Source organism: Pteropus medius, unplaced genomic scaffold (genome assembly GCF_902729225.1).
Source record: "Pteropus medius unplaced genomic scaffold, Ma_sr-lr_union100, whole genome shotgun sequence".
In the NCBI taxonomy this organism is placed as follows: domain Eukaryota; kingdom Metazoa; phylum Chordata; class Mammalia; order Chiroptera; family Pteropodidae; genus Pteropus; species Pteropus medius.
Genome location: NW_024346150.1, coordinates 627,468 through 654,072, shown reverse-complemented (window position 1 = coordinate 654,072; position 26,605 = coordinate 627,468). Strand labels below are relative to the sequence as shown.

The 26,605-nt window shown below is 41.6% G+C and overlaps 1 protein-coding gene across 2 annotated transcripts; it reads left to right on the top strand.

Moving 5' to 3' along the window:
• Nucleotides 1–7,398: 7,398 nt before the first annotated feature.
• PHF24 (PHD finger protein 24) lies at nt 7,399–26,127 on the top strand. Of its 2 annotated transcripts, none has more exons than XM_039875496.1 (8): nt 7,399–7,438; nt 19,606–19,987; nt 20,658–20,843; nt 24,001–24,079; nt 24,388–24,593; nt 24,938–25,098; nt 25,364–25,459; nt 25,787–26,127. In XM_039875496.1, exons 2-8 carry the CDS (start codon nt 19,610–19,612, stop codon nt 25,881–25,883), a joined length of 1,203 nt encoding a protein of 400 aa, XP_039731430.1. In that variant the 5' UTR covers nt 7,399–7,438; nt 19,606–19,609; the 3' UTR covers nt 25,884–26,127. The 2 variants fall into 2 exon arrangements, with proteins under 2 accessions (XP_039731430.1, XP_039731431.1); XM_039875497.1 differs by lacking the exon at nt 7,399–7,438 and adding an exon at nt 12,185–12,251.
• Nucleotides 26,128–26,605: the final 478 nt, after the last annotated feature.

Sequence of the window (26,605 nt, the reverse complement as noted above, 5' to 3'; positions counted from 1 at the left end):
GCAGGGACTTATCTAAATTGTTTACAATCTTTGATACACAGTAGGCACTCATTAAATATTTGTTGAAGGAGTGAACAGATGAATAGGTAAATGCCTATTTTTCAATATTGAATATCCCAAATCAATAACCTAAGCTTTAAACTTAAATAAGAAAAGGGTGAGCAAACTAAACTCAAAATTAGCAGAAGACAGGAAATAACAAAGAACAAAAAATAGAAATCAATGAAATAGAAAACAGAAAACAAGAGAGCAAATCAATAAGACCAAAATTTGGTTCTTTGAAAAGAACAAAATTGACAAACCTTTAGCTAGACTCACCAAGAAAAAGAGAAGACATAAATTACTAAAATAGAAATTAAAGGGGAGACTTTAGTAGCAACCTTACAGAAATTAAAAGGGTTATAAAAATTACTAAACAACTTTATGCCAACAATTAGGACAACTTATATAAAACAGACACATTCCTAGAAAAACACGAACTCAAGAATAAATGGAAATAGAACCATAACAAGTAAAGAAATTAAATCAGTAATTTAAAATCCCTCCACAACTTAAAGCCGAGGCCCAGATAACTTCAATGGTGAATTCCATCAAAATTTAAAGAATACCAATCTTTCACAAACTTTCCAGAAAATAAAAGAGAAAGGATTACTTCCCAACTCGTTCTGTTAAGTCATTATTACCGGGATACAAAAGCTGGACAAAGACATTAAAAGAAATCATAAACCAATATCACTCACAAATAGACACAAAAATCCTCAACAAAATAATAGACAACTGAATCCAGCAAAATATAAAAAAGATTAAACAACATGAGCAAGTGTTGGCAAGGATGTGGATAAATGGGAACCCTTGTACATTGTTGGTGGGAATGCAAATTGGTGCAGCCATGATGAAGGTTCCTCAAAAAATTAAAAATAAAACTACCACATGACCCAGTAATTTCACTTCTGAGTATTTATCCAAAGAAAACAAAAACTAACTCAAAAAGATATATTCACTCCCATGTTCACTGCAGCATTATTTACAATAGTCAAGATATGGAAATAACCTAAGAGTCTATTGGCAGATGAACAGATAAAGAAAATGTGATACATATACATGTACATTTTATATATATAAATTCAGCCTTAAGAAGAATGAAATTGTGCCATTTGCAACAACATGGATGAACTTCAAGGGCCTTACGCTAAGTGAAACAAGTCAGACATTGAAAGACAAATACCGTATGATCTCACTTTTATGTGGAATCTAAACAAAAAAAATAAATAAATAAGCTCATAGATACAGAGAACAGATTGGTGGTTGTCAGAGGTGGGGGCTAAGGGTTGGGTGAAGTGGGTGAAGGGAGTCAAAAAGTACAAACTTCCAGTTTTAAAATAAATAAGTCATGAGGATCTAAAGTTTAGCAAGGTGACTATAGTTAATAATACTGTATTGCACATTTAAAAGTTGCTAGAGAGTAAATCTTAAAAGTTCTCATCACAGGAAAATAAGTCCTGTAACTGTATATGATGATGAATATTAACTTATTGTGGTGATCATTTCAGAATATATACAAATATTGAATTATTGTATTGTATCCCTGAAACTAACATAATGTTGTATCTCAATTATACTTCAATAAAATTTTTTAAAATTAAGAATCTTAAAATGAGGAGGTTATTCTGGATTATCTGGGTGGGCCCAGTGTATTATAAGGATGCTTATAAGAGAAAAAGGTAGGCAGGCAAGTCAGAGAAAAAGATGTAACAATGGGATTAAAAAGTTAGAATGATGCAATGTAAGATTTGACCAGCCATTGCTGGCTTTGAAGACAGCATAAAGGGGCACAAACCAAAGAATATGGTGGCCTCCAGAAGCTGGAAGAGGCAAGAAATTGATTCTTTCCCAGAACCTCCAGAAGGAATATAGCCCTGCTAACACCTTGATGTTAGCCCCATAAGACTCATTTGGATTTCTGGCCTTTAGAATTATGAGATAAACTTGTGTTGTTTTAAACTACTAAATTTGTAGGAATTTGTTATAGCAGCAATAGGAAACTAATATCACTGAGAAAGAATATACTTAAAAGCTAACTCAAATTGTTGACAGAACTCACTTTCTGTGGCTGTAACACTGAATGAAGGCTCTGGATTCTTGCTAGCAGTTGGCTGGAGGCTATCCTCAGCTCTTACAGGCTCCCTTAAACTGATAAAAAAACTTCTGCAAAAAAAACCTATAGCTAATACTTAATGTTGAAAATTGAATGCTTTTCCCCTATGATTGTATGTCTGCTCTCACCACTACTATTAAACATTATGCTGGAAATCCTAGCCAATGTAATAAGGAAAGAAGAAATAAAAGGCATAGAAAATAATAAATAAAATCGTTTCTATTCACAGACAATATAATAGTCTACATGAAAAATCTATATTAAAAAAAAAAGCTCCTAAAACTAATTTGTGAGTTTATCAAGGTCACAGGATACAAGAGCAATACAAAAACCAATTGTATGTCTCATGCTAGCAATGAAATAATGAGAATGAACAATCAGAAATTGAATTACAAAAACTGCACAAAAACATGAAATACTTAGGTATAAATATAACAAAATACATACAGGATCTATATACTGAAAACTAATAAAATGAATCATAGGAAACCTAAATAAATGGAGAAATATACCACATTCATAGATTGCAAGAGTCAATGTTGTAAAGATTACAATTTTCCTCTAATTGATCTAAAGATTTATTGCAATTCTGATTAAAATGCCAACAGAATTTTTTGTACAAATCAACATGTTGATTCTAAAATGTACATGAAAAGGCAAAGGAACTAGAATATCCAAACCATTCTGAAAAGAATAAAGTTAAAGGACTCACACTACCTGATTCTGAGACTTACTATAAAGCCACACTAATAAAGATGACAATGTGGTATGATGAAAAGATAGAGACATAGATCAATGGGGCAGAAAAGAGTCCAGAAATTGACCTATACAAAAGTGGCTAATTGATTTTTTTTGTGTATTGTTGACATACAATTTTGTACTAATTTCAGATGGACAACATAGTGATTAAACATTTATACACCTTATGAAGTGATCACCACAATAAGTCTAGTAACTATCTGTCATTATACAAAGTTATTACAATATTACTGACTATACTCCCTATGCTGTATATTACATCCTCATGAGTTAAAAAATGGTCAATTGACTTTTGACAAAGAGGCAAAGGCAATTCAATAAAAAAAGTCTTTCTGACAAAGGGTGCCACAACAATGGACATCCATATATAAAATCATAAATCTTAATCCATACCTCATACCTTATGCAAAAATTAATTTGAAATGTATCATAAACCTAAGTGTAAACAATAAACTATAAAACTTTTCCTATAAAACATAGGACAAAATCTTTTGTGACCTTGGATTAGGCAAAAGGGTCTTAGATATGACACCAAGAGCATAACCCATAAAAGATAAAATCAATAAATTGGATTTGATGAAATTAAAAGCTCTACTCTGTAAAAGACACTGTCAAGAGAAGGAAAAGACAAATTACTGATTGGGAGATAATTTCTGTAAATCACATAATGAATGTGATTTATTTCCAGAATGTACAGAGAACTCTCAAAACTCAAAGATAGTAAGACAAACACCTAATTTTTAAAATGGGCAAAAGATGTGGACAGACACTTCACCAAAAATGTTATGTGGATGGCAAATAACACAGGAAAAAAAAAGTCCAACATTAGTCACTACAATAATCCAATGAAAATCAATGAGATACTAATATATACTTATTATAATGGCTAAAAACAAAACAAAAAACACCTGACGATCCCAAGTACTGAAGAGGATATGGTGCAACTGCAACACTCGTACATTGCTGAAGGAAATGCAAAATGATACATCCATTTTGGAAAACACTTTGTAAGCTCTTTATAAAGTCAATCAAATCATACACCAAGGTATTCACCCAAGTGAAATGAAAACCTGTATGTAAATGTCTCTGACTTTTTCATAATCACCAAAAACTGCAAACAGCCCTAATGTCTTTCAACTGGCTGACTGAAGCATAAGAAAAAGTAATGAAAGGAAAAGAAGAACGAAGATTCAGGAAGAGCAAGGACCCACACAGCTTTGGCGTCAGAGCAGCAGTGGGTGGATAGGATCTTCTCTCCAGGACACTCTCACTAACTCAGGTCTAGCAAATCCCAAGCACTGTGCTGCTTGGTTCTGAGTTTCAAATTTCTGGGAGAGACTATCAGTGCACCAATTTAAGTTGGTTATCTACCTCTGGATCAATTGGTGGCAGCCAGGAGGCAAGTTGCCTAAGTCTAAGAAGGCTACTGGGACATTGTTCCTGTGCACTTGAGCTACTCACAGTAAAGAGGAATTGTGTGCTAAGTAGTTGCCCCAAGAGATGTGTATTGTAAGCAAAAAGGGTGCACTGATTCTCTTCCACTGGAGGTGACTATCAGGATATGCAGAGGGCAAAATAGGGTTCAGTGGCATTCTGATTACTTCTCCTCCCCCCGCCCACCACTTCTCTTTAATATCCCAACAGGTTTTTGTCTAAGGCTTAAAGAAAAATTACCTTTATTCTCATGTTTATATTTTAAAACTTTTGTTTAAACTACTGACACTAGATCATATGCCCTCTCATTCAGTTCTTCATCTGAAAGACAATACTGCTAAATGCTTAGGGTGGTCTTTAACAAGCTACTACCCTGCTCAAGAACTTGTAGGGGCTCCCTATTACCTACCATATTAAAACTTCTACATATTTAGAGCTCTTTATCAAATAGCTCCTCTCTGCCTTTCCCAATTCCTTATTAAACATTTGTTGAATATACAATAACCTCTACTTTCTAGACACTAACATGGATATGGTGACCATATTTGTCAATCTTACTGACAAGAATTTATGGGCAAAATGGAATCAAATATTTATATTCAGACCTTCTTAGAATATTTGTTGCATACATTTGCTATAACTAAAAGGTAAAATAAAACAACAACAAACAAACAAAAAACCCACAGTCTATCTTGCAAAGGCAGTTCTGTGTGGTACAGGCTACTCTCCAACAACCTTTGACCCTATCCGGTCAGAATCCTGGCTGCCCCCAGACCTACCTCGTTCACCCCCGCTTTGCTTTTTCTTTTACTATTTCTTTGACCTAGAAAATCTTATCCTAAGCACCATCATTCTATTCTGTGCCTCCGACTTTAGGAGATTAGGTAAACTATCTTCAAAAAGTTTGTACTTACTGACTTCTCCATACTCCAAACAATCCTTATAGTAGAGTAAAAAGCTGTCTTTGAACATGAGAACATTGCATGTAATTTTTTTAAATGAATTTGGTAGATTTTATATGGTTTGTAATACTTTAAGATCAACAATAAGTTAAATGATAATTATGCATTTTCCTTAACCCAACCAACTCCCTTCTTGAAGTAATGTCTCTCTCTTCCTTGGAATTTCCATTGCATTGAGCACAGCTCGTTTTCTATTTTGTATTTTGGTTCTCAGTCAATGCTTGTTTCCTCCGAGATTACAGCTCGTTAGGGGAAAGTACTGTATCTTCCTCTTATTTGCACCTCTTCTAGTTCTCAGCACAGTGCCTGGCATACTATATGTGCACAATACATTTTTTTGAATGAAGGAACTAACCAACAGATTTCTATGGTGATATTATTATACCCTTGTCTTCCACATAAGCCTGACAAAAGCCTAAAATAAAACACTTACTGAAAACAGTTTAGAGAACGCTACCTGTGAAATTATTGGTGTGATATAATTCTAAAGAATGTTAGGGGCCCCCTGGCTATATGGAAAGCTATCTGCTCTTCTGTGTTATTTTCGCAAGCAAAAAAAAAAGAGTAGTAGTTCCTGAGAAATAAGTGCGTACTAATTTTAGAACCTCCTATATTAATGGTTAGCAGCTCTCCTTTCTCAGTGGCAGTATAGTAAAATGGTTAAGAACTTGGGGTCTGAAGTCAGAATACCTGAATTTCAATCTCATCTCCACCACGTATTAGCTATGTGACCTTAGGCGAGTTGTTTAATCTCCCTGTACCTCATTTTCATCACATGCAAAATGCAGAAACTAACAGTACATACCCTGCAAGGGATGGTGTGAAAATTAATGACATATATGTATAGTGTTTAGAATAGCCCCTGGCACTTTATTTAAAAGTGATATCAATATGTAGTATTATATTTACCTTACATTACCCATAGGTAAATTTCACTATGTTAAGGGCAAAACAAGTTCTTTTTTTTACCCCCTACAGCACCTAACAGTGTGTAAAAAATACTAGATGCTCAAAAAATGATGACGTGATTGTGTTTGAGATATAGAAACTGAATACAAAAAAAAATTAAGGTAAAATGCTAAAAATGTAAATGCAATTAATTTACATTTAAGCATTATTGGCATATCATTTACATATCATCAGTTATTTCTTTATAATTAGTTGCTAGATGCTTTATGACTTGATCTTTTTCTTGCCCTCTTCAGAGCATGTAGTTAGGTATAGCCCTCAGAATTCCTGGCCTCCAGACAAGCTGGCTGTTCGGATAGTCTGAGGGAAGAGGTTGTTGCAGCAAAAAGTGGGTTACATTACAGTACTGCTTAGCTGCTGGCGATGAAAGCCCAATAATTTAAGAAAACGGCACACAGGAAGAGTTGGGTCAGCCAAGCACTTTGTGACAGTTCATTTGGACAGTCCGCTGTAGGGTAGTGCGAAGGTGAGTGCCCCAATGCCAGGGTCGTGGGCTCTGATGCCTGAGTGGGCAGCTGGGCTTGGTAGGGGAGGTAGAGCCCGGGCCGAGGCCGCTGGATGAATCATTCTCAGCTCCCCAGCCGGGTGCGGGCGGCAGAACGCTTTGTCCTGGCGCGGGCGGGAGCTGCGAGCGGCCTCAGCTCTCGGCGGTGCCCACTCCCTGGACGCTTCTTACGGGAGGACACTGACCTTGCCGCGGGCGGCTGGACTGGCGCAGTCCCGGCTCTGCGGCGCCGGGCGCTGATGGGGAGCGCCCATTGGCACCCGGACCGACGGCTCCCCACAGCCGGCCGCCGCCCTCCCCTGGTCACTCCGCGTCTCATTCCCGTGCGAGGTCACCAGCTGAGCCTCGAGGGCCGCACCTCGAGGCGCAGGGGGCGGGGTGGGGCGCGCCCACCCGCCCGCGGAGGTGGCCTCGCGCGGGCGCACGCGCCGCAGTCGCGCGGGGCGGGGGGCGGGGAGGGTGGGTGTGCTCGGGGCGCGCGCGCCGCCGCCGCCGCCGCCGCCGCCTCAGCCTGCTGTTCCGCCCGCGCCGCCTGCTCCCGGCGCTCGGTCCCAGCACGCCGGCTCCCGAGCGGCCATGGGCGGCGCGGGGCCAGCGGTGTAGAGTCCGCCAGCCCCGGACCCGCGTCCCGCGCCCCGCGCCCTGACTGTCCGGGTAAGAGGGGGCGGGGGCGGCGGGGACTCGGCAAGTACCCTACCGGGTGGGTCTGCGGGCCGCCGACAACCCTCTGGGGACCCTGAGGTGTTGTGTGGGAGCTGCCCCCAAGGAAGTCCCTGTGTAAATGTATAAAACCTGACTGCTGCCTCTACCCTTTGAGAGAATCCCAGAGGCAATGTGTGGGAGCCGCCCCCATGGAAGCCCCCCTGTGTGAACGGAGACTTCCAGGGATCGCTCTGCATTTGCTGCCATGGGGAGGCCCATGTGTAGTGTACCATCCCCAGAGAGACCGTCTGTGTAACGAGGGAGGGCAAGAGAAGACCTGAGGGGAAGACCCTTTAAGAATATAGGGAGTCTCTGCAGCCTTTGAGATGGGGAGGACCCCTATATAAAGACCTTAGACTGCACGCTAGAATTGCCGAGAAGGAAACTCTGCCTGGGGGAGAGGATGCAGCCATGGGATCCAGGCCAGGAGTAACTTGCCATGTGCCCCAAAAGCACTTTGGCCTTAACCCCCTTTAATGCTCAGTGTGCCCTAACTTGTGTCCCTCCGGCGTGATCGAGAGGCAGAGGCCTTGTGGGGCTGCTGCATTTGTCCACTGTCCCTCAGTCCCTCCCCGCCATTACAATTTATATTTTCAGTGGTAGCCTGTTTGGCTGCAAGCTGGATTTTAGGGAAGGCAGGAACTTCTGTAAAAGCACGGGGCAGAAGGGAGGGGAGGACCAGTGAGGCCTCTGAAGCAAAGAAAGGAGATTTGAGCCCCTGGGTTTCACCATCAGGAAAAAAGAAGTAAACTCTGGTGGACTAACTTACTCTGGCAGGTCCTGTCAAGAAAGTCCTTTGAAAAAGGGAAGGATATGTAGGATTATTGAGCACCAATGTGCCAAGTTCTATAGAGATGTTTAACATCTTATATAATCCTTACAACAGCCTTTTAAACATTAGGCACTTTAGAGATTTAGCAATTTGCCCAAGGTCACAAAGCTTGGAATCATAAAATCTTTTTTTCAGTTTATTTGGGAAAAAGTATCAAGGAGAAGCAGAAACAAGAATGTACGTTTTTAAATGTCGCATTAAGGTACCAAGCATAGGGTTTTCCTATGTTCAGTAAATGTGATGGTTAAATAAGTGGATGAGGACATTTTAATAGGTACTGAGACTGCTGCAGGAACTAATTTCCACTGAATCTCCAGATTTCTGGGTGTGTCGTCCTTCAGTGGCAACCTCATTGTAAAGATGCCTCTGAGTGGCTCTGGACTTAACTGGGAGAGGCCTCTGGGTGTGGTCTTTGATAGGACTTGCTCCGGGGAACTAGAGGAACCCTTCAGAGGATGGAGCGTCCTGAGACCACCCTCTGATACAGAATCCTTGAGGAGGAGGAAGGAGAGACTAGCTCACTTTTAGGAAGCATGATATACCCTGTCCTGTGGCCATCTGACTGTATGCACCAGCAGACATTGGTCCACAAATAACACTCAGGATACTTTTGTCCAAAAGTGCCTCTGCATGAGGAGGAGGAGGGTGGGAAAGGTGCAGAACCAAGGAGGGCTTAACATTGTCTGGGGAGTGCAGAGGGCCTGCATGAGACAGTGATGTACCCTCATCTCGCCCCCTCAGCTGTGGCAGCACTTTCATTCCACCTGAATCCCAAGAGTGTGAATTGGGACCAAGGACAGACTCTAGTTTCTTGTCCAAGAATGGAGTAATGAGGAAGCTAAGCAATGGAATTCACCACAGAGGCTTTTTGGGAGAGCTTTCCTATTCCCATCCTCCCTTCTTCCATCTAGCCAAACCTAGTGATAGCCTCCTTTAATAGAAGTGGCTTCCTTGGGCTCCTTGGGTTACACAGTGAGAAGAGAGATCAGGCTTGTAAGAAAACAGAACCTGTTTATCAATTGTTAGCTTTTGTTTTTAACTCGATTACTGCTTGAAGCATGGGTGTGGCATCTCTTGGACAGCTCAATGGAGTAAATTGATAAAGGTTTATATTGGTTAAGAACCATCCCATTACAGAGTTGTTTATAATGTCCTTTCAGTACAGACCCTTCTTATCTGCTTAACACGCCAAAATAAACAGGGATATATATTTTAAAAGAAAATCAAAAGAAGCAAGCCTGCAAATATGATCTTTGCTCCAATTCAGAGATTTATCATTGGGGTTTTATTCCTAAAGCGGTCTTTTCATTGCGGGCTCTTGGTATTGAACACCCACTCGTGACCCTGGAAAAATTGCTAGATGCTCCCAAATATTGGACCTTGGGTATCACCTCCTAAGAATGCTAACTCTTTACTAATCACAACATAAGTCTGCAAATCAAATCATTCCAGAACGGGTGTGAAGGATGTAACCAGGTAGCCTTAGCAATAACAGCCACAAAAAAAAAACTAACAAAAATGCTCTCTCCAAAGAGAAATAAAAGGGAAGACAATGGTTCACCCATTTGCACTTGAGTGTATATCAATATGTGTGGATTTTTCAGCCTTCAACCTTCCACATCTTATCTGACCACATTGTTGTGATTTTCTTCCACCCACACTTGCCATTTTTTGACGGTGCTTCCTCTTCCTCGATCATGAATAATAGGACCTTCCCCAGCCTATTTCCCATACTCCCTATATTTTTTTCCCAGTACACCTGTTCCTAAGTGGATCATATTTATGCAAATCGTTTCCTTTATTTTAGCTACAGAATCTATTATCTTCCAGTCCCACAAGATTTTCTCCAGTAGTGCTCTTGGTTTTTGCTACCTTCATTTCCCAAATTGATTTATTCATTTCTAATAGGACTTTGATCCACTTTACCCTTCAATCTTAATGATCAAGTTCTAACAGGAATCGCTTACCAACTTTGGACCAAGAAACCAAAACCATCAATGTCCAGCTGGAGACATGATTATTTTTTCCTTTATAACATCCCCCTCCATCCTTTTTCCCCTTCCAACAATCCCCTCAGAGACCCACATACGTTTACTAAATGCTACCTACTTGCCAGGCACTATGCTAGATAAACATGAGAGTTCCTTGCCTTTGAAGAGTTCATATAGAATCAGTCTGCATTTCTCTAATCATTTACTATAAAAAATAAGAAAAATAAGGGGAAAATTACAGCTTTACAGAGTATCCATAGGAATCAATGTAGAGTATGCCTTTTCCCAGGCATCACTGAAAAGCAACTGCTATTTGTGCCTCCATCTCTGACAGCCATATTCTTAGCCCCCCTGCCATTGCCCTGCCCACATTACTTTTGCCCATATGTGCTGAGTAAACTGGCCACACTCTTGGCTTCTTATGATAATCATGATAGTACCTTATATTTGGATAACATGTTATAGCCTACGAAGACCTTTACATACATGATCTCTGGTTTAAGAAATGTTTCATCTTACTGGGGTTCTCTCCCTAAAACAACAATATGTAGGTTGACTGGCTTGCTTTCTCTCTCTCCTTTTTTGTTTCATTTCTTTTTTTCTTTTAGCCTCCTAATCAGGCTCATGGGTCTCCTTGAGGGAAAGCCCCAGAGATTCACTACAATCATCACTTAACCAGCTCTTAAGCTGTGAAGAGGAGTTTCCTGTTGGGTCCAAAGGCCAAGCAATGCACTCATTGGTCAGCCCTGGGACTTACCAGGACTATCCTGTTTCCTGGTCTCAGAAAATCCAATTCTCTAGTGTTTTTTTCTCCCTGAAATCCAAATTTATATTTCCTTCTTAAATATTTTAAGCTTACTATCTCAAACCAGTTCTTTGGGCTGATTCTTATGTGAGGGCAGGTTTCCTTGCCTATTTCTATCCAGCACCCGGCTGGCTTCATACCATCTAAGCCATGATGGAGTCCCCATATAGCTCCATGCCTTGGCATGTGCTTTTACCTCTTCCTGGAATGCTATTTGCCCCCCCTATCCACTGGGGTAACTCCCACTCATATTTCAAAATTTAGCTCAAGCAACACCTTTTTTTTTTAATCCCACACTTATGCCCCCTACACATGCACATACTCACACTGCATTCTCAGGCTGAGTGAAGTTCCATTTGTCATTCTACCAATAGTTAGCAAGTACCTGATTTGTGCCTGACACATAGTAGGCTGCACTCAGAATATATTTGTAGAATCAACAAACACGTAAGTCATGGTAATTGAGGCGTAATAAGTGCATCAAATGGGGCCGAATTTGTGCTTCCGGGCCCCAGAGCAGAGAACAAGGAGTGCCTCTCCATCTTGCTGAAAAGCTCTGCTTGCTAAGTGCAATCACACCAGCCAGTTACTGATGGTGTGCTATTCCTTAACTGTTGCTCTGCTTCTGTGGGAAGCCAACACTGTAGCTTTTCAAGAAGATTCATCCCAGGCCCCCAGAGGCTAAAGATCATGCTATAATTTTGTTCTCATGTATATTAGAGCTTTGTAGGCTCTCAGTAAATATTAAACAACAGCAGTGCCTCCCTCATGCTTCATTTTCTTGAGCTGAGTACAAGAAGACAGTTTTACTCAGTCTTCAGCCCTTCTGCTCCTTGGAAACCCTTAAAGAGCCCTGTGCAGTTGGGGTGACTATGCCTTCCTGGACCAGCTAAAGCCATTGCTGCTGTGCTGGATAAACAGAGGTGAATGGAGGAGGACAGGGAGGTACCAGGTAGACCTCTTCAGGGTCTGTAGACATGAAAACTAAAATTAGTCTGTATGCTACTGCCAGGCAACAGAATGGCTGACTAGGAGCAGGCTTCAAGAGCACTGTGGTGAGGTTCCTAAAGCAACATCTAATCACTGGAGAACAACCAGACGATTTCGGGCTTGAATTTCTTCAAAGACCAGCAGTGGGTAAGGGGACTCTTTTTGATGTTTTTTGTTTAAAGTTTTGAGATTGATGTTGATGTGCACAGTGAGCTTAAGATCTGTGCTGTGCATTCTGCATTTTTTAGATCCTGGTTCTACTTGTATTTCAATACTTATGGCCAGTCATCTTCTGTGTTAGGTATGTGGCTTTCTCTGAGGCTCTCAGGCAATCTTTCAAGCACATTCTTCATGGAGCCACTTGTCAACTGCCCTGAAATTTTTCACCTATGTGCGGATGCTACTCGTGCTACATTTCTCCAGCCCAATCTCAGTTCATACTCAGCCTAGGAGGGCTCCCTACATATGCCCTTATGGCAACTGCCCTCCTATGGGCCAGGCCACCATGTCACAGGACATAACATAAATGCAGGAACCCATTAACTTTGGTAATATGAGTCTCTCTTTTCTTATCATTGTGGTTGTGGACACTGGCTAAACTTCCAAATTCTGTAGCTCTCTCCTGTTGTCAAAGACATCACCAATAACTACTGTACGATTACCTGTTCTCATCCCTGCCAGCCCTAACTCACCACCAGTCAGGGTCTACCTTTGGGAAAGAAGAGTAGATGTGATGAAATGAGCTGGTGACCATGCAGTTTCTAAAACTGAGTTTTGAAGATTTAGTTTGATCAGTCTCTAGCCAACTTCAGGGAAAAGAAAGGCTCCTGATACCGTAATCTCAAACCTTTATGTTGCCCAGTCATCTCTGCAACATTCATTCAACAAAGATTTATAAAACACATGCTCCATGGAAGTCACCAGGAACCATATAGATTTTTTTCCCTCTTGATCTCAGTGAAAAATTGGGATTCCTTTTTCCACTCATTCAACTTACTCTGGTTGTTTCCCCTGTCCTCCGATTCAGAGGTTTTCTTTGCCTTATTCCTACTTAGGGAAGCCTCATACCTCCAAGCAATCTTTTAGTTGTTTCTGAGCCTTTTCCAAACAGTTACCATTCTCATATCAAGAATCATCTGAAAGCAAGTAAGACACTTTACATTTCACAGGTCCAATGAGGAGATTCCTGCCCCTTAGGAGAGATATTCCCCCAAGCTCATCACACCTATGAATCTTTATAGAGAAGTTGGAAAGAAAGGTCCACTAGCTGCCTTCCCTTCCTTATTTCTCTACCAGCACCCGCTGTGAAGCAACCCCTCCTCCTCCCACCACTTTTCCTTTATAAATAATCCCACTTCATTGTAAGCATGTGCTCTGCAGAAAATGGGTGTGTCTTGCGCACACACACATTCCAGGCTGCCCACATATGTCTTAACTGCCTGACAAATACATCTAGAGTATAGACCTCTCTTACCTGAAGGAAGCATCTGGTTGTCATATATTTTCATTTTCTCCAGATCATATAGTCAGACAGCACTATTCTATCTTCTATCTTATTGTCCTTCTGTCCTCACCACCACCTGCTCCTGCCCTCTGAAGTTTTTTCCAAGCCATCCCAAAATACCACAAATTCACTGACAGTCACATCGTTCTTAGGACAATGTCTTGTTATCCCCCTTTCATCCTTGTTAGAGAGGTAGAAAACCCCAATTCCACCCACCAGCCAAAGAAGTAATCATTAGGTATAATTTATGGGATCTTTGCAACTTGATTTCCTTTTAATTCACTCTTCTTCCTAGGACTTCTTTCAGCACAGAAGGGGCCAGGTTTTCTCACCAGGCATTTGTTTTTACCCATCGCTAATCACTACCACTTGTTTCTCTAGAAATTAGAGCTGATTTTGTTAATTTCCCAAATACCCAAGGTGCACATCTTGGATATTTCAGCACACTTGCTTTTAATCAAGATGTCTTTTGTATACAGGTTTTATCCTCTCCATTAAGCATGAAGATTTTTAGCTTCACTCTTGAAGCCTAATTTTGTTGAGTCCTCACAGTTTATCTCAAAATCAAAGCCATGTCAATTCAAAATGACTTGAGATCTTTGGATTTTGATGGTTTCTTTTTAATAGTTCAGCTCTACATTTTCTGCATTATAGGCCTAGAAAATTGAACCATCTCATGTAAAAGGAATAGCAGTACTATAAGATCTTGTGGTCAGGACTGAAATGTCTTTTTTTATTTGTTTTTATGTTTGTTTGTTTGTTTTGCTGATGGATATCATCTTCAGTCTTCATTGAAATGTCTTTAAGGATAGGTTCCCAAAATCATTTCAATGACATGATTAACAGTTGAGATAGCTTAATAGTGATTCTTGTCATTACTCAGAGAGTAATGGTTGTAGCAGGACTACAATGTGTTTGGGAGATGTTAGTTTGCTGATGCACTATTAATGAGTTGGTTCACTTACAGAGTAATCCCCCTAATTGGTTGGCTTTGTTTAGAACTCTTATTACATTATCTGAAAACACCAATAAGAACCAAATGCATACCATTGATTTTCCTCCAATGAATCATTCTTGAAAAAGTTAATTTTCTATGGTTATTCCAGGTTTCCAGATTTTTTTCAATCTGTGCCTTCTCTGACGAACCTAAATATCTTATGATTACTCCCTAAACTTCTGATATAGCTTCTGGGAGAGGATTTCCCCAAACTATTTAGAGAGCTAGTACCTTCTGTGTATTACCAAGAAACAAGAAGATATATAAAACTGTTGTTTTGTAGTCTATGTTACAAAAAAAAAGTAATGGCTTTTAATATTTGTTTTCCAAACATACATATGTATATTATAACTGATATGCTTTTTCAATCCCCCTCTTCTTGAATTTCTTATAGACACCTCCCAATTGCCCAGGATCCAGCCAGTTCACCATTTAAAAATTATTACTCTAGACTACATATTCCTGTTGAGGAGGTTTTCACCTTTAAATCACTATAAATATTGCTCCAATAAATATTCTTTTAAATATGCTCATAGGTCAGAGGATCAGCCTCTCAGAGTAGGGTTTTCTTCAGTCAAGGCATATTAGTATCTGTCCATCTCTGCTAGAACTTCCAACCACACAGATTCTTAAAACAAGATTGAGACTTCTGTTCTTAAATCACTCCAGCCAAGAGGAAAGCTTACCTTATATACCACAATGTTGTTCTTGTCTCTTTCAGTTAACTGTCTGTAAATCAAAAGACAACAGTATAATTCTTTAATCAAAAATGTATAATGATCCTAAGACTGCATTTTTTAAATTGCTGGTCCAGACCCGTTAGGAAGTCATGAAATCATTTTAGAGAGTCACTATCTGGATCGTTTTAATGAAACAGAATAAAGAGAATAGAAAATCTCAGGGAGTATCACATATAGTAAAAGTAGGATTGTTTCACAAAACTTTGGGTTTAGTTACAGATCTATAAACATGTGTTTATAAGTACATGTGTACAGGGTCATATCATAAACTATATTTCTTATTATGAGTCAGTCAAAAAATTTGAAAAACATACTACATAAGGTTTCTGAGGAAAACACTGGCCTTAGCAATAGTGATTGATCTTGAGGAAGGTCTACAGTGAAGGGTTGTGTGTCAATTTTGCATTCTCCTTTGTGTGATGTGCCAGTCTTCTCATTGCAAGATGGGGACTTGCTTTCCCATCTAACCGGAGAGCACACCTGGTGTTAGTGAGGCATGTGGGCAGTGTGGGTAGAATATAGGCCCTGCCTCTTCAAGAACCACACCCCGCCACCCCGGGTCCACAGCCTCAGCAAAATCACTAACATATACACACTCTCCTCTCCACCCCTAGCCCCACCCCACCCAGGTTGAATACCCTCATAAGGTTGCATGGACCTAATATGGAAAAGAACATGAGCATTCTAAATGGTTAAGACTACATACTCTAAACACACTCATGAACAGAAGCCCAAAGCAGGAAAGCAACGTGTTCTTCGTCACAGAACAGTAGATCCAGAACTAAAACAAGTAACTAGATCTCCAACCCTAGGACTTTTTTTATATATATATAAAAATCTTTTTGTATATACAAAAATTAATTTTTGTATATACAAAAATTAGAAAATACAAACCAACAAAAAGATTTTTTAAAATGCATTCTATAAAAATTAGATCATAGCTTAAGCATTTTTGTACCTTGCTTTTTTCATTAGTATGTTCCTATATTTTGAACACCTTTCTATGTCAATAAATATATCTTTACTTCAATATTTTTTATACTGTTCAGTCTTCCATTGTACCATAATTTAGCCATTCCCCTATTTCCAATATTTGTTTGCAATTGGGGAAAAAAAGGAATTTTTAAGTTACAATTTCTTCTTACTTATCCACTGGGGAATGAACACCTTAAACAATTTCCTGAATTTGATCATCAGATATTTCCTTAACAAATCTCTTTTGCCACCACCCTGTAAAAGACAGTTACTTATTCAAAGTGAATATTCCTTAGCTATATACTTTAATTTTACAAACAGACTTTACAAATGGGGATAATGGAGCTTTTCTTTCTCACTAGTTTTTAAATTAAAAAATACAGAGTAGGGATTTTTGGTAACAGTTGTGGCAGGGCAAGCACCCAGGCAAGGTAGGAATTTGTACCACTGTGGTGCATATAAGAGTTGTTTCTGGAAAGAAGATGTAGCTGTCATCAGAAATTATATGTGTTAAGGCTTTATTAAAAAATCAAAAAGACTTCTCCACAATTAATTGAGAAATGTTTATTAGGTGTCTGTTCTCTTCCAGGCACATTACGAGGCCGTGGAGATAGACACTGTGCAGGGTGAAAACAATCTAATAGAGGAAACTGACATTGATCAAATAATCATCCTATCGAATATGTAATGACAAAGATAAGTTCTCTAGAGCAGAAGAGCATGGTGCTATGAGCCCTCGGACCTTGACTGGAGATCAGTGGTGACTTCCCCGAGAAAGTGATTCTTGGGCTGAGCTCTGACAGATGAATAGGTACTAGTCATATGGGAAAGAATGTTCAGAGTTCTCAAAAAATAGAGGGAGCATGGCAAACTGACTGAAAGAGGGCCAGTGTGGTTGGAACACAGAGTAAGGAAGGGTGGCCAGACCAAGCAGAGCTTCACAAGCCATGGTACAGAGCCTGATTTGGAGGAAGGACTTTACCTTGAAAGCTATAGAAAGCCATTGAAAAGTTTTAAGCAGGGGATAACATAACACCTGAATATTCCACAGACATCTTTAATTCAACATGTACAAAATCCAATTTCATTGTCCCTCTTTTTTATTCCCCACTTTCTATAAATAGCAATACTGTTCTTCTAGCTAGTTGATTTAAAACTGCCCTCTCAAGAAGTCAGACAGAAAAGACTGAATGAAATACTGTATGATCTCACTTATATGTGGAATCTAAAGTCATCGAACTTATAGAAACATCCAGGGGTTTAGGGGTGGGGGAAATTGGGAGATGTTGGTCAAAGGGTAGAAACATTTAGTTTAAGACGAATAAGTTCCGGGATCTAATGTACAGCGTGGTGACTATAGTTAACAATATTGTGTTGTATACTTGAAAGTTGCTGTAAGAGTAGAGCTTTAATGTTCTCACCATAGCAACATAATTATGTGAGGTAAAGGATGTGCTAACCAACTTTATTGAGATAAGCATTTTGCAAAATTTACATGTATCAAATCATCACATTGTACACCTTAAACTTACACAATGTTATATGTTATTTATATCTCAATAAACCTGGGAAATAAATATACAACTGCTCTCTGTCCTTTTACCCTTGATCAGTTATCATTTTATTTCTAAATTTCTCTAATTCTATTTTCATGGTATCAGATAGATTCAGTCAGTATCATTCCTGCTGCCGCCATTTCAGTTTAAACCCTCTACCTCTTACCTGGACTATTATGGTAGCTTTCTAATTGGCCCTAACCTCTCCTTCTACCCCTTATCACCTTTTTCCCAAAAGAAATAGAGAGTAAATTCCTATCCATCATTCAAGATCCACTTTGACTCCCAATAGTGTGGTCTCATCTTCCTTTAGGCACTTCCAGCACTTTGTCTTACTATTCTTTGAGTTCTGATATTAAGTAGCTTCAGTGGTGAGACTGTTTTCCTGTCTTCTATTTCCTATGAGTGGTTAGTGCCTTGCACATAGTATTGTTCAATAAGCCTAGATTATAATGGATTGAAAGAATGGCTAAAATGGACTTTCTGCTCCACTTTACTTAGAACAAGCATTCCCCAGCTGAATTCCACTAATACCCCTTAGGCTAGGAAATAGCAGAGAGCTTTACAGTGTGCCATGTCATGCCCTCACTTTCTAATGCTGTACCCTTTTACTGCAGAAGAAGAGCAAGAATGATGTTACTTTGTAAAGCATATGGACTTTTCTTTCACAGTTCAGAAAATCAAAGCAGAAAATGCGGGAGTGACATTAATGAAGGCTTAGAAGTATAGGAAGCACCTTAGAGTTTGTAATGGGCCACTTATCTCTTGTTGGGTCTGTTGATAGAAAAACAGACCTATAAAGAGGCATAGTTACTAATTAGAGAGGCAAAAGAGTGTTTGTGAACTTGACCACATGAATAGGGCGATAGTTTCCTGATTGCCCATTCAGGAGTCCTCTAAAAATAGGAGTTCATTCACTCTGACTCAAAAAGTGGGTATTTGATGTGGATTATCTTGGCTGCATTGTGTGCAGCGCTTACTGGAGAAGCTTTACTTCAGTCAGAAGTCTGAAATGTGTTGCTGCAGTCTTGCTTTAAACCTTGGTCATCTTGTGTGGCAGAAGAGAGACTACCTCAAAGTAGCAGAGGTCTTTGAACTCTGGACCTAATTGGCTTTGGGACAGGAAGAAACACAGAGATACCAATTCACATTTGCAGACTGCTTTCCAGTCTCTAAGCACTGTTAAACCCATTTTCTTATTTTTATTCTTTATTTTTTAAATTTATTTATTTATTATGGTGACATTGGTTAACAAAATCCAATAAGTTTCAGCTGTACACTTTAACAGTAAGGCATATATATATTTACACTGTGTGTTCACCTCCCATAGTTAGATTTCTTTCTGTCACCACATATTTGACCCCCTTTAATCCATCTACCTCCCCTGCCTCCTCCCTCCCCTCTGGTAACCACTAGTCTATAGTCCATGTCCATGAGTCTCTGTTTTAAACCCATTTTCGAATGTTATCTTCATGATGGCCCTGTGAAGTGCACTAGGAAGATAGCCCTTATTTCAGAGAGGGGAAATCTAAAGCCACAGGGCCAATCAGAAGTACAACCGATGTCTTCTGACTCTTTAACAGTTGCTCTCTCCACCCCACCACTAATGAATTCCAGAATGGAAGAAACTATTTAATAGCACTTGCCACTTAGGTGAATGCTTGAAGCTGATTGGCTCAACATGGTCAGCCATTGGCTGAGTCTGGGCCCCTCTGCTTTTTGTCCACAGAGCCATGGGGGTGTTGATGTCCAAGCGGCAGACAGTGGAGCAGGTACAGAAGGTAAGCCTGGCTGTGTCTGCCTTCAAGGATGGGCTGCGGGACAGGCCTTCCATCCGACGTACAGGTGAGCTTCCAGGGTCCCGCCGTGGGACTGTAGAGGGCTCTGTCCAGGAAGTGCAGGAGGAGAAAGAAACAGAGGCAAGCATTCCAGTGCTCCAAGAAGAGAGCAGCATCTACCGTGTAGCCTGGGAGAGGCTCCGAGATGGGCGTGGAGTAGAGCCTGAGGAGTTTGACAGGACCAATCGTTTCACACCTCCTGCCTTCATTCGCCCCACCCGGAAGCTGGATGACGACAAGCCTCCAGATATCTGCTTGGAACCCAGAGAGCCTGTGAGTGTCCAGTTAGGGCAGATATCCTCCAGTCTTAGACCTTCTGAGGACTGGGAAGCAGGACAGGGAGGCCTGGGTGTGATTGAAGTGGGATCCAAAACCAAAAAGTTGGAGTTGACTCCAGAACAATTGAGTTTCTTCCACAAGAATAAAAATGTCAGTTACAGCCTAGAGCAGTCTTAGTGAAAGACTTGAGGCAATGAGTAACAAGGAATGACACCATGGCAGGTCTTCTGCCAGCCCTCCCACCTAAGGGATAGTACTACCCCTTGTAGGGGGCATTTGGAAATTTGTGGGAGTGGGGGGAGTTTGGGAATGTCACAGTAACTGTGGGAGTTGCTGGTATTTGCTACTGGTATTTGGTGCCAAGAAAGCCAGGATGCTAAGTGTCCTGCAATTCTTGGGACAATCTCTCACAACAGATGAATCTTTCTAAAAATGCTAGTAGCAGTCGTGTTCAGAAACATGAGGACTGAGCAGCTGGAAGAGCCTGCTAGTTCTTGCCTTCCAGAGAGAAAGTGCTAGTGCCTTAACACTGGCTTCACTTGGAGTTTCTCTCTTGGCTGCTCCAGAGAAACTCAGCCCCATATGGGTAGCTTTGTGCTTGGTGGTCGAAGATCTTGCTGCCTGTGCTTATACATTTCTGTTCATTCCTGCCATCTTTCCCCAGGTTGTCAACGATGAAATGTGTGATGTCTGTGAGGTCTGGACAGCCGAGAGCCTCTTCCCATGCAGGGTCTGCACCAGGGTTTTCCATGATGGCTGCCTGCGCCGCATGGGCTATATCCAAGGGGACAGTGGAGCAGAGGTGATCGAGATGGCCCACACGGAAACAGGCTGGAGCTGCCACTACTGTGTGAGCCTGGATTCCAGGGATGGAGGGCTGCTGCACTACAGGGGACTTGGCACTTTTCCTGGAGGCCCAGTCTTGGAACACTGGTTTCTAGGCAGTGACCTGAAGAGTTTTCCAATAGTAGATACAAGGGTCCTAGAGCTAGGAGGAGCTTTCTTTACCTCAGTACTACTGACATTTTGGGCATAGTAATTCTTTGTTATGGGGGCTGTATGCATTGTAGGATGTTTAGCAGCATCCCTGGCCTCTACCCCATTAGATGTCAGTGGCATCCATCCCCTGTTGTGACAACCAAAAATGTCTCCAGATATTACCAAATGTGTCCTGGGGGAGCAAAATCATCCCCATTTGAGAACCACTGAACTAAAGGACTGAATGGATAGGATGAAGCCTAATTACTCAAAAGTAATTCTGCTTGGAGCAGTGCTTTCTCTGATAGTCTGTAGTTGTCATTTGTTGTATTCATCTGAAAAACCAACCTGAAATCATAACCAACTTGCTTTCAGTAGGAGTTGATTCTGTCACAGGAAAATTTCTTACTTCTAAGATCCTCTCTTGGCCTACCACCTAACTCTTAGGAGCATTTGTTCTTCATTTCTGAAGTGATTCAGAACTTTGCAAATTATATATAAATGCCTATCATCTTTCAAAAAGACAAAAAGCCAGATTCATATCCATTTTGCAACACACCTGAATAGAATTCAGATCTTCCTTTATTGATCTGCTATCCTATAGATATCTTCATTATAAATTGATTTCAGAGTAACAGGCATCTGCTTCTTCTTCCTACTGCCTAGAACTAGAGATGTACCACTTTCTAACAAATAAGGTACCACTTTCTCTATGGCTTGTCCATAAGATTGAAGTACAGAACAGTATTTCCAGCCACTTGAACATCTTCCCCGTCTGGTATATGCCACAGCAGATCCTGCTTTACAGTCTTCTCTAGTCACCACCCCTCCAAAAGCCAGCCTTTTCACTCTCAGCAACTTTGTAGTGTTCTGCTGACGTGGTCCAGGGTTGAGGGTGTCTCCTTCCTAATCCCCAGGAGTACAGGGATCCCTTCCTGGCTTTCTGTCACATTCTCACCAGCATTATCACCACTCTCTACCAGACTTTTTACGAAGGTTTCTTTCAGGCTCTTCCCCTTTCTTTCCTTCCCTTCACGCCAGGCTTCTTAAAAGGACTTCATCATCTCCTTGTGGCTCATAAACCACCTATACTTTGCTTTCTGCATCCATCATTCTGCTGAACTGGCTCTTCTTAAGATTACCAGTGACCTAATTGTCAAGTCTACTGATCTTTTCTCAGGCATCTTCTTACTTGACCTCTCTGACTATATATGACTTACTATTGTCCCTTCTTTTTTTTAAGGTTCAAATATTTTTTTATGAGAAATATTATAAAATATGGGAACTAGAGAAGATAGAAAATCAGTAAAATCCAATCATACTTGTATAATCATATACATTACCTCCTACATTGTGCGACTTTCTTTTCTTGGCCTCCGGTACTCTCTACCAATTCTCTTCCTGCCTTCTTCTCTGACCATTCTTTATAAGTACTCTTAGTTCATTTCTTGTCCCAGTCCTCAGTGCTGGTGTCCACAGGGTTCTGTTGTTAACACTCTTCCTTTATCACTGTACACTCCCTCTCCGGGTAACTTCATCTACTTTAATGGCTACAGCCACCATCTAAACATTAATCATTCTCAAATCTGTGTGTCCAGACCTAAATTTCCTCTGTCTCTTAGACTTACATTCATCTCAATGTCTCATATACTTCATACTCAGCATGCCCCCAAATGAACTTATCTTTCTCCCAAAACCTATTCTCCTTCTATTCCTTATCTCTGTGAGTAGTATACAACCCAGCCACACCCCCAGTCACCAATTTCAACTCATTCTGTCCTTCATCCCTCACATCCAGTAAATCAACAGGTCCTATTGGTTCTTCCTCCTAATATCTCTCAAATCTCTCCCCTCTTCTCCATTCTTATGTCTTAGTTAGCTAGTCATCTTTTCTTATCTGTACTATTACAGTAGCCACCTAACAGCCCTCCATGCCTCCAGACTTTGACCCTCTAATCCATTCTCCACACAGCAAAGATCTGACCATGGTACCTCACACTTAAAAGCCATTTAGTGATTCCCCTTTGCCCTCAGAATAAAGGCCCAGTTTGAAGGGCTCAATATAGGGCATTTGAGGCACTTACAATGAGGCTTCTGCCTACTTTCCCTCCCTTTCATCATTCCTTCCTACCCTACCCTCCTACACACACACCCACGTGCGTGCACGCACACACACTATACTCCAGCTACGTGAACATCTCACAGTGTTACACACCATTGTGCCCAGCATATACTAAGTGCTCAGTAAGTGTTTATTGAAAGAGTGGTTTGAGTTCTTTATGAAATCCACAAATGAATATTCATGAAATGTCTGCTCCTGTTCCTTGCTGGTATTTTAGGAGGAAAAATAACCTACCAGAAAGAATCTTTGGTATTTTAAAGACCATAAGGACTATAAACAAAATAACATGTCAGTACTCTTTTTGGAATGAAACTTCTATGGCACCACAAAAAAAAAACTCATTTGGTTTTCAGAACTTTTTCATGATGGCATCTCTTTCGAAACCATTTCGGAGTTATTTAAAGTGATACAACCCACTAGGAGCAGAGTTAGAATTAAACTTTTTTTAAACTAAAATGCTCTTAGCACAGTCTAACACAGCAGCCAAATTCATAAAATGGATAAAGATGAAACTGCTCTGGTAGATGGAGCCAGGGATTAACAACTCTTCCCACTTACTAGCCTTCTTCTCCCTTGCAGCAGCTTCCTAAGGCACTTCCAAGGAAGCCCTAAGGTATCTCAGAAAATAATTTAAAAACCATTATTTTAATAAAAGGGACTAGAGGTGGAGTCAGATACCTGGATTCTGGGGAAGATTCTTCCCTAGAGTTAGGCAACTCTAAGCAAGTCCTTTCCCTATCTGGGCCCTCAGTCTCCTTGATTGTAAATGAGAAGCTGGGATTAGATCATAGCAGAATTACCTTTCAGTTGAAATACTGTTTCCATTTCTCTTCATCTTTGGCCTTTCTTTCTTCCTGGCCTATGTGGCCACTGACTCAGCAATTTTTATTTATTTATTTATTTTTAGGACAACCTCAACTTGCTATTAACTGAGGAGGAAATGTATAGCCTCACCGAGACCTTTCAGCAGTGTAAAGTCATCCCTGGTAAGGCTGGATGGTGCTGCTGGACGGAGGGGAGCCATGATGATTTTTCCTTCATACTTTCTAGGATGATCCATGAAAGGAGTATTCTGGAATTTGGTGGGTAGGGGATAAATAGGCCTGTTCCCAAGCTGTTGGCCAGCAGGGGCACCCAATCCTGGTCACAGCCAGAGTTATCTTAGCTATGGGAGACAAAAACTCGACCAGAGCTATGGATATGGGGTCTCTGGAGGGTACCCTAGAGGTGAGTAGAGGTGCCCCAGAGGCTGAGGAAGGATTGGGCATGGCTAGCATGTGGTGCCTCCCCACAGATTGCTCCCTGACTCTGGAGGACTTTCTGCGCTACCGCCATCAAGCAGCAAAGCGGGGGGACAGTGACAGAGCTCTAAGCGAGGAACAAGAAGAGCAGGCAGCCCGCCAGTTTGCAGCCCTGGACCCTGAACATCGAGGACACATAGAGTGGCCTGACTTCCTGTCCCATGAGTCCCTCCTACTTCTGCAGCAGTTGCGTCCCCAGGTGAGGGCCAGCTGGGGTTTATGTCCTTGGCATACTGAGTGGCAGAGACCTGGGAAGCATGCTGGGCAGGCTGAGGGAGCACTGGGTACTGTCTGCGCAGGGACCTAGGGAAGGGCTCAGGTTCCATCCAGTGATATGTGACCCAGTCAGTGCCTAGTGGAGAAACTGCTCAAGGAAGACTGATTTGCACTGCCCCTCACTGAAAATGTCAGTGATACCAGAAAGGCTCTAGGCAGCTTCAAAGGGAGGTTGCAGAGGTGGTAATGGAGATAGGATTCTCTGTGGCTTTACAGTTTACAAAATATTTTCACCTCCAAGATCTTAAATTGTCTCTTCTTCCCCAGAACTCTCTGTTAAGGCTTCTGACTGTCAAAGAACGAGAGCGAGCCCGAGCCACCTTCCTGGCACAGGGCAACGGGAGCACCATCAGTGAGGCAGAGTGCCGCCATGCCCAGCACTCTTGGTTCCGCAAAAGCCTCCCAGAGACTCCTTCCTGCAGTGTCAGGTCTGCTCCTTACCTATCCCTGCCCCCACTCATGTACACTCCTCTCTTTTCCATGCCAAATGGCCCTAGATATGAAAAGAACTTCCCTGTTTCTCCTGCCAACAGCCAGGAGAGGATTCTTCTGTGCATTAGACAGAGGACAGTGACTCCTATTGGCCGAGGCATAGAGCAGCCTCTGCTCCAAACTCCATCCAGAGCCATGAGTTCACCAGAGTTTGGGATGGGCCAGGCTTTTCACTGTCCCACATTTTCTTGTGTCCAACAGTGTCAGCCATGTAGGTCCCATAGCAGACAGCAGCCCAGCCAGCATCAGCAGCAAGAATCAAGACAAGGTCCTGCTGCCTACAGAGCATGAGTCCAGGTGAGTGGGACCTCTTCCTCCAGCTGTCTGTACCCCCAAGTCCCCAACACATACATATAAGAGAGGGCATTGCCCGTTGTCACCCCAAAGTAGCAAGTGTCCACCTGAGAAACTAGGCTCTGGGAATGCACATTTGATCCCATAGCCATAGAGCCAGCCAGCTGGTCTGTCAGCTTGGAAACGCAGCTGCCCATAACCATGTCAGGCACAAGACAGGGCTTCCCTGAGTTTTGTCTGGCTCAAGTTGTGCTGTCACTGGGATCAGGTCTCATGAACCTCTGGGCTCTGCAACCAGCCTCACAAACCTGTTCTTTGATTCCACTCCAGATTTGTGGACTGGCCTGCCTTCCTGCGGGAGAATGTCATCTACATCTTGGCTGCTCGCCCCAACAGCGCAGCCATTCACCTGAAACCCCCAGGATAGCATGGAGCAGAGAAGCTCGGGAACAGTGGCATTCTCTCCCTTTCCTTTCTCCCTTTCCCCCACCAACCTCCGGTACTGAGACTTAAGAGGATAGAGCACTCCAGCATCTCAATTTGTCACTAAGCTTTATGGCACTGAAATTACCATTCCCCTCACAACAGAGGCAGTAAATGCATCACCACAGGGAGAAGCCCTGGGAGCTGTGGCAGCACCCACTCCTGGACACACACACACACACACACACACACACACATGCACACACACACACATACTTTCACATAGCTGGGACCCACCACTACACACATATATGCGTGCACACGCACACACTAACACACACACCTGCTGTGCATGCCTTCAGACACCTGTTTCTTTTGTCTGAAAAAGGACCAAAGTTCCTTTGTGAAGCCCCTTGTATAGATGAACAGATCTCTACTTACCCTTTCTATTGGCCAGTTCTGATCCCAATAGATAAGACTCTAGCCTGATTTTTAATAAGGGGGCATATTAGACTCACATATTTTCCTGGAGATGCTGACAGGCTCCCTCTTTCCCCATAGAAAATCTCTTCTGTGGTGAGCCACTGTTCTGGTAGGTGCGTGCTATGTCCCTCAGGTGTATTGGGGTACGAAAATGGTTGAAAACCACCACTGCACTTCAACCCATTATTTAAATTCCAATTCCTGGTAACAGAAGGCAACTAGTCAGTAGAGTCCTAATTAGAA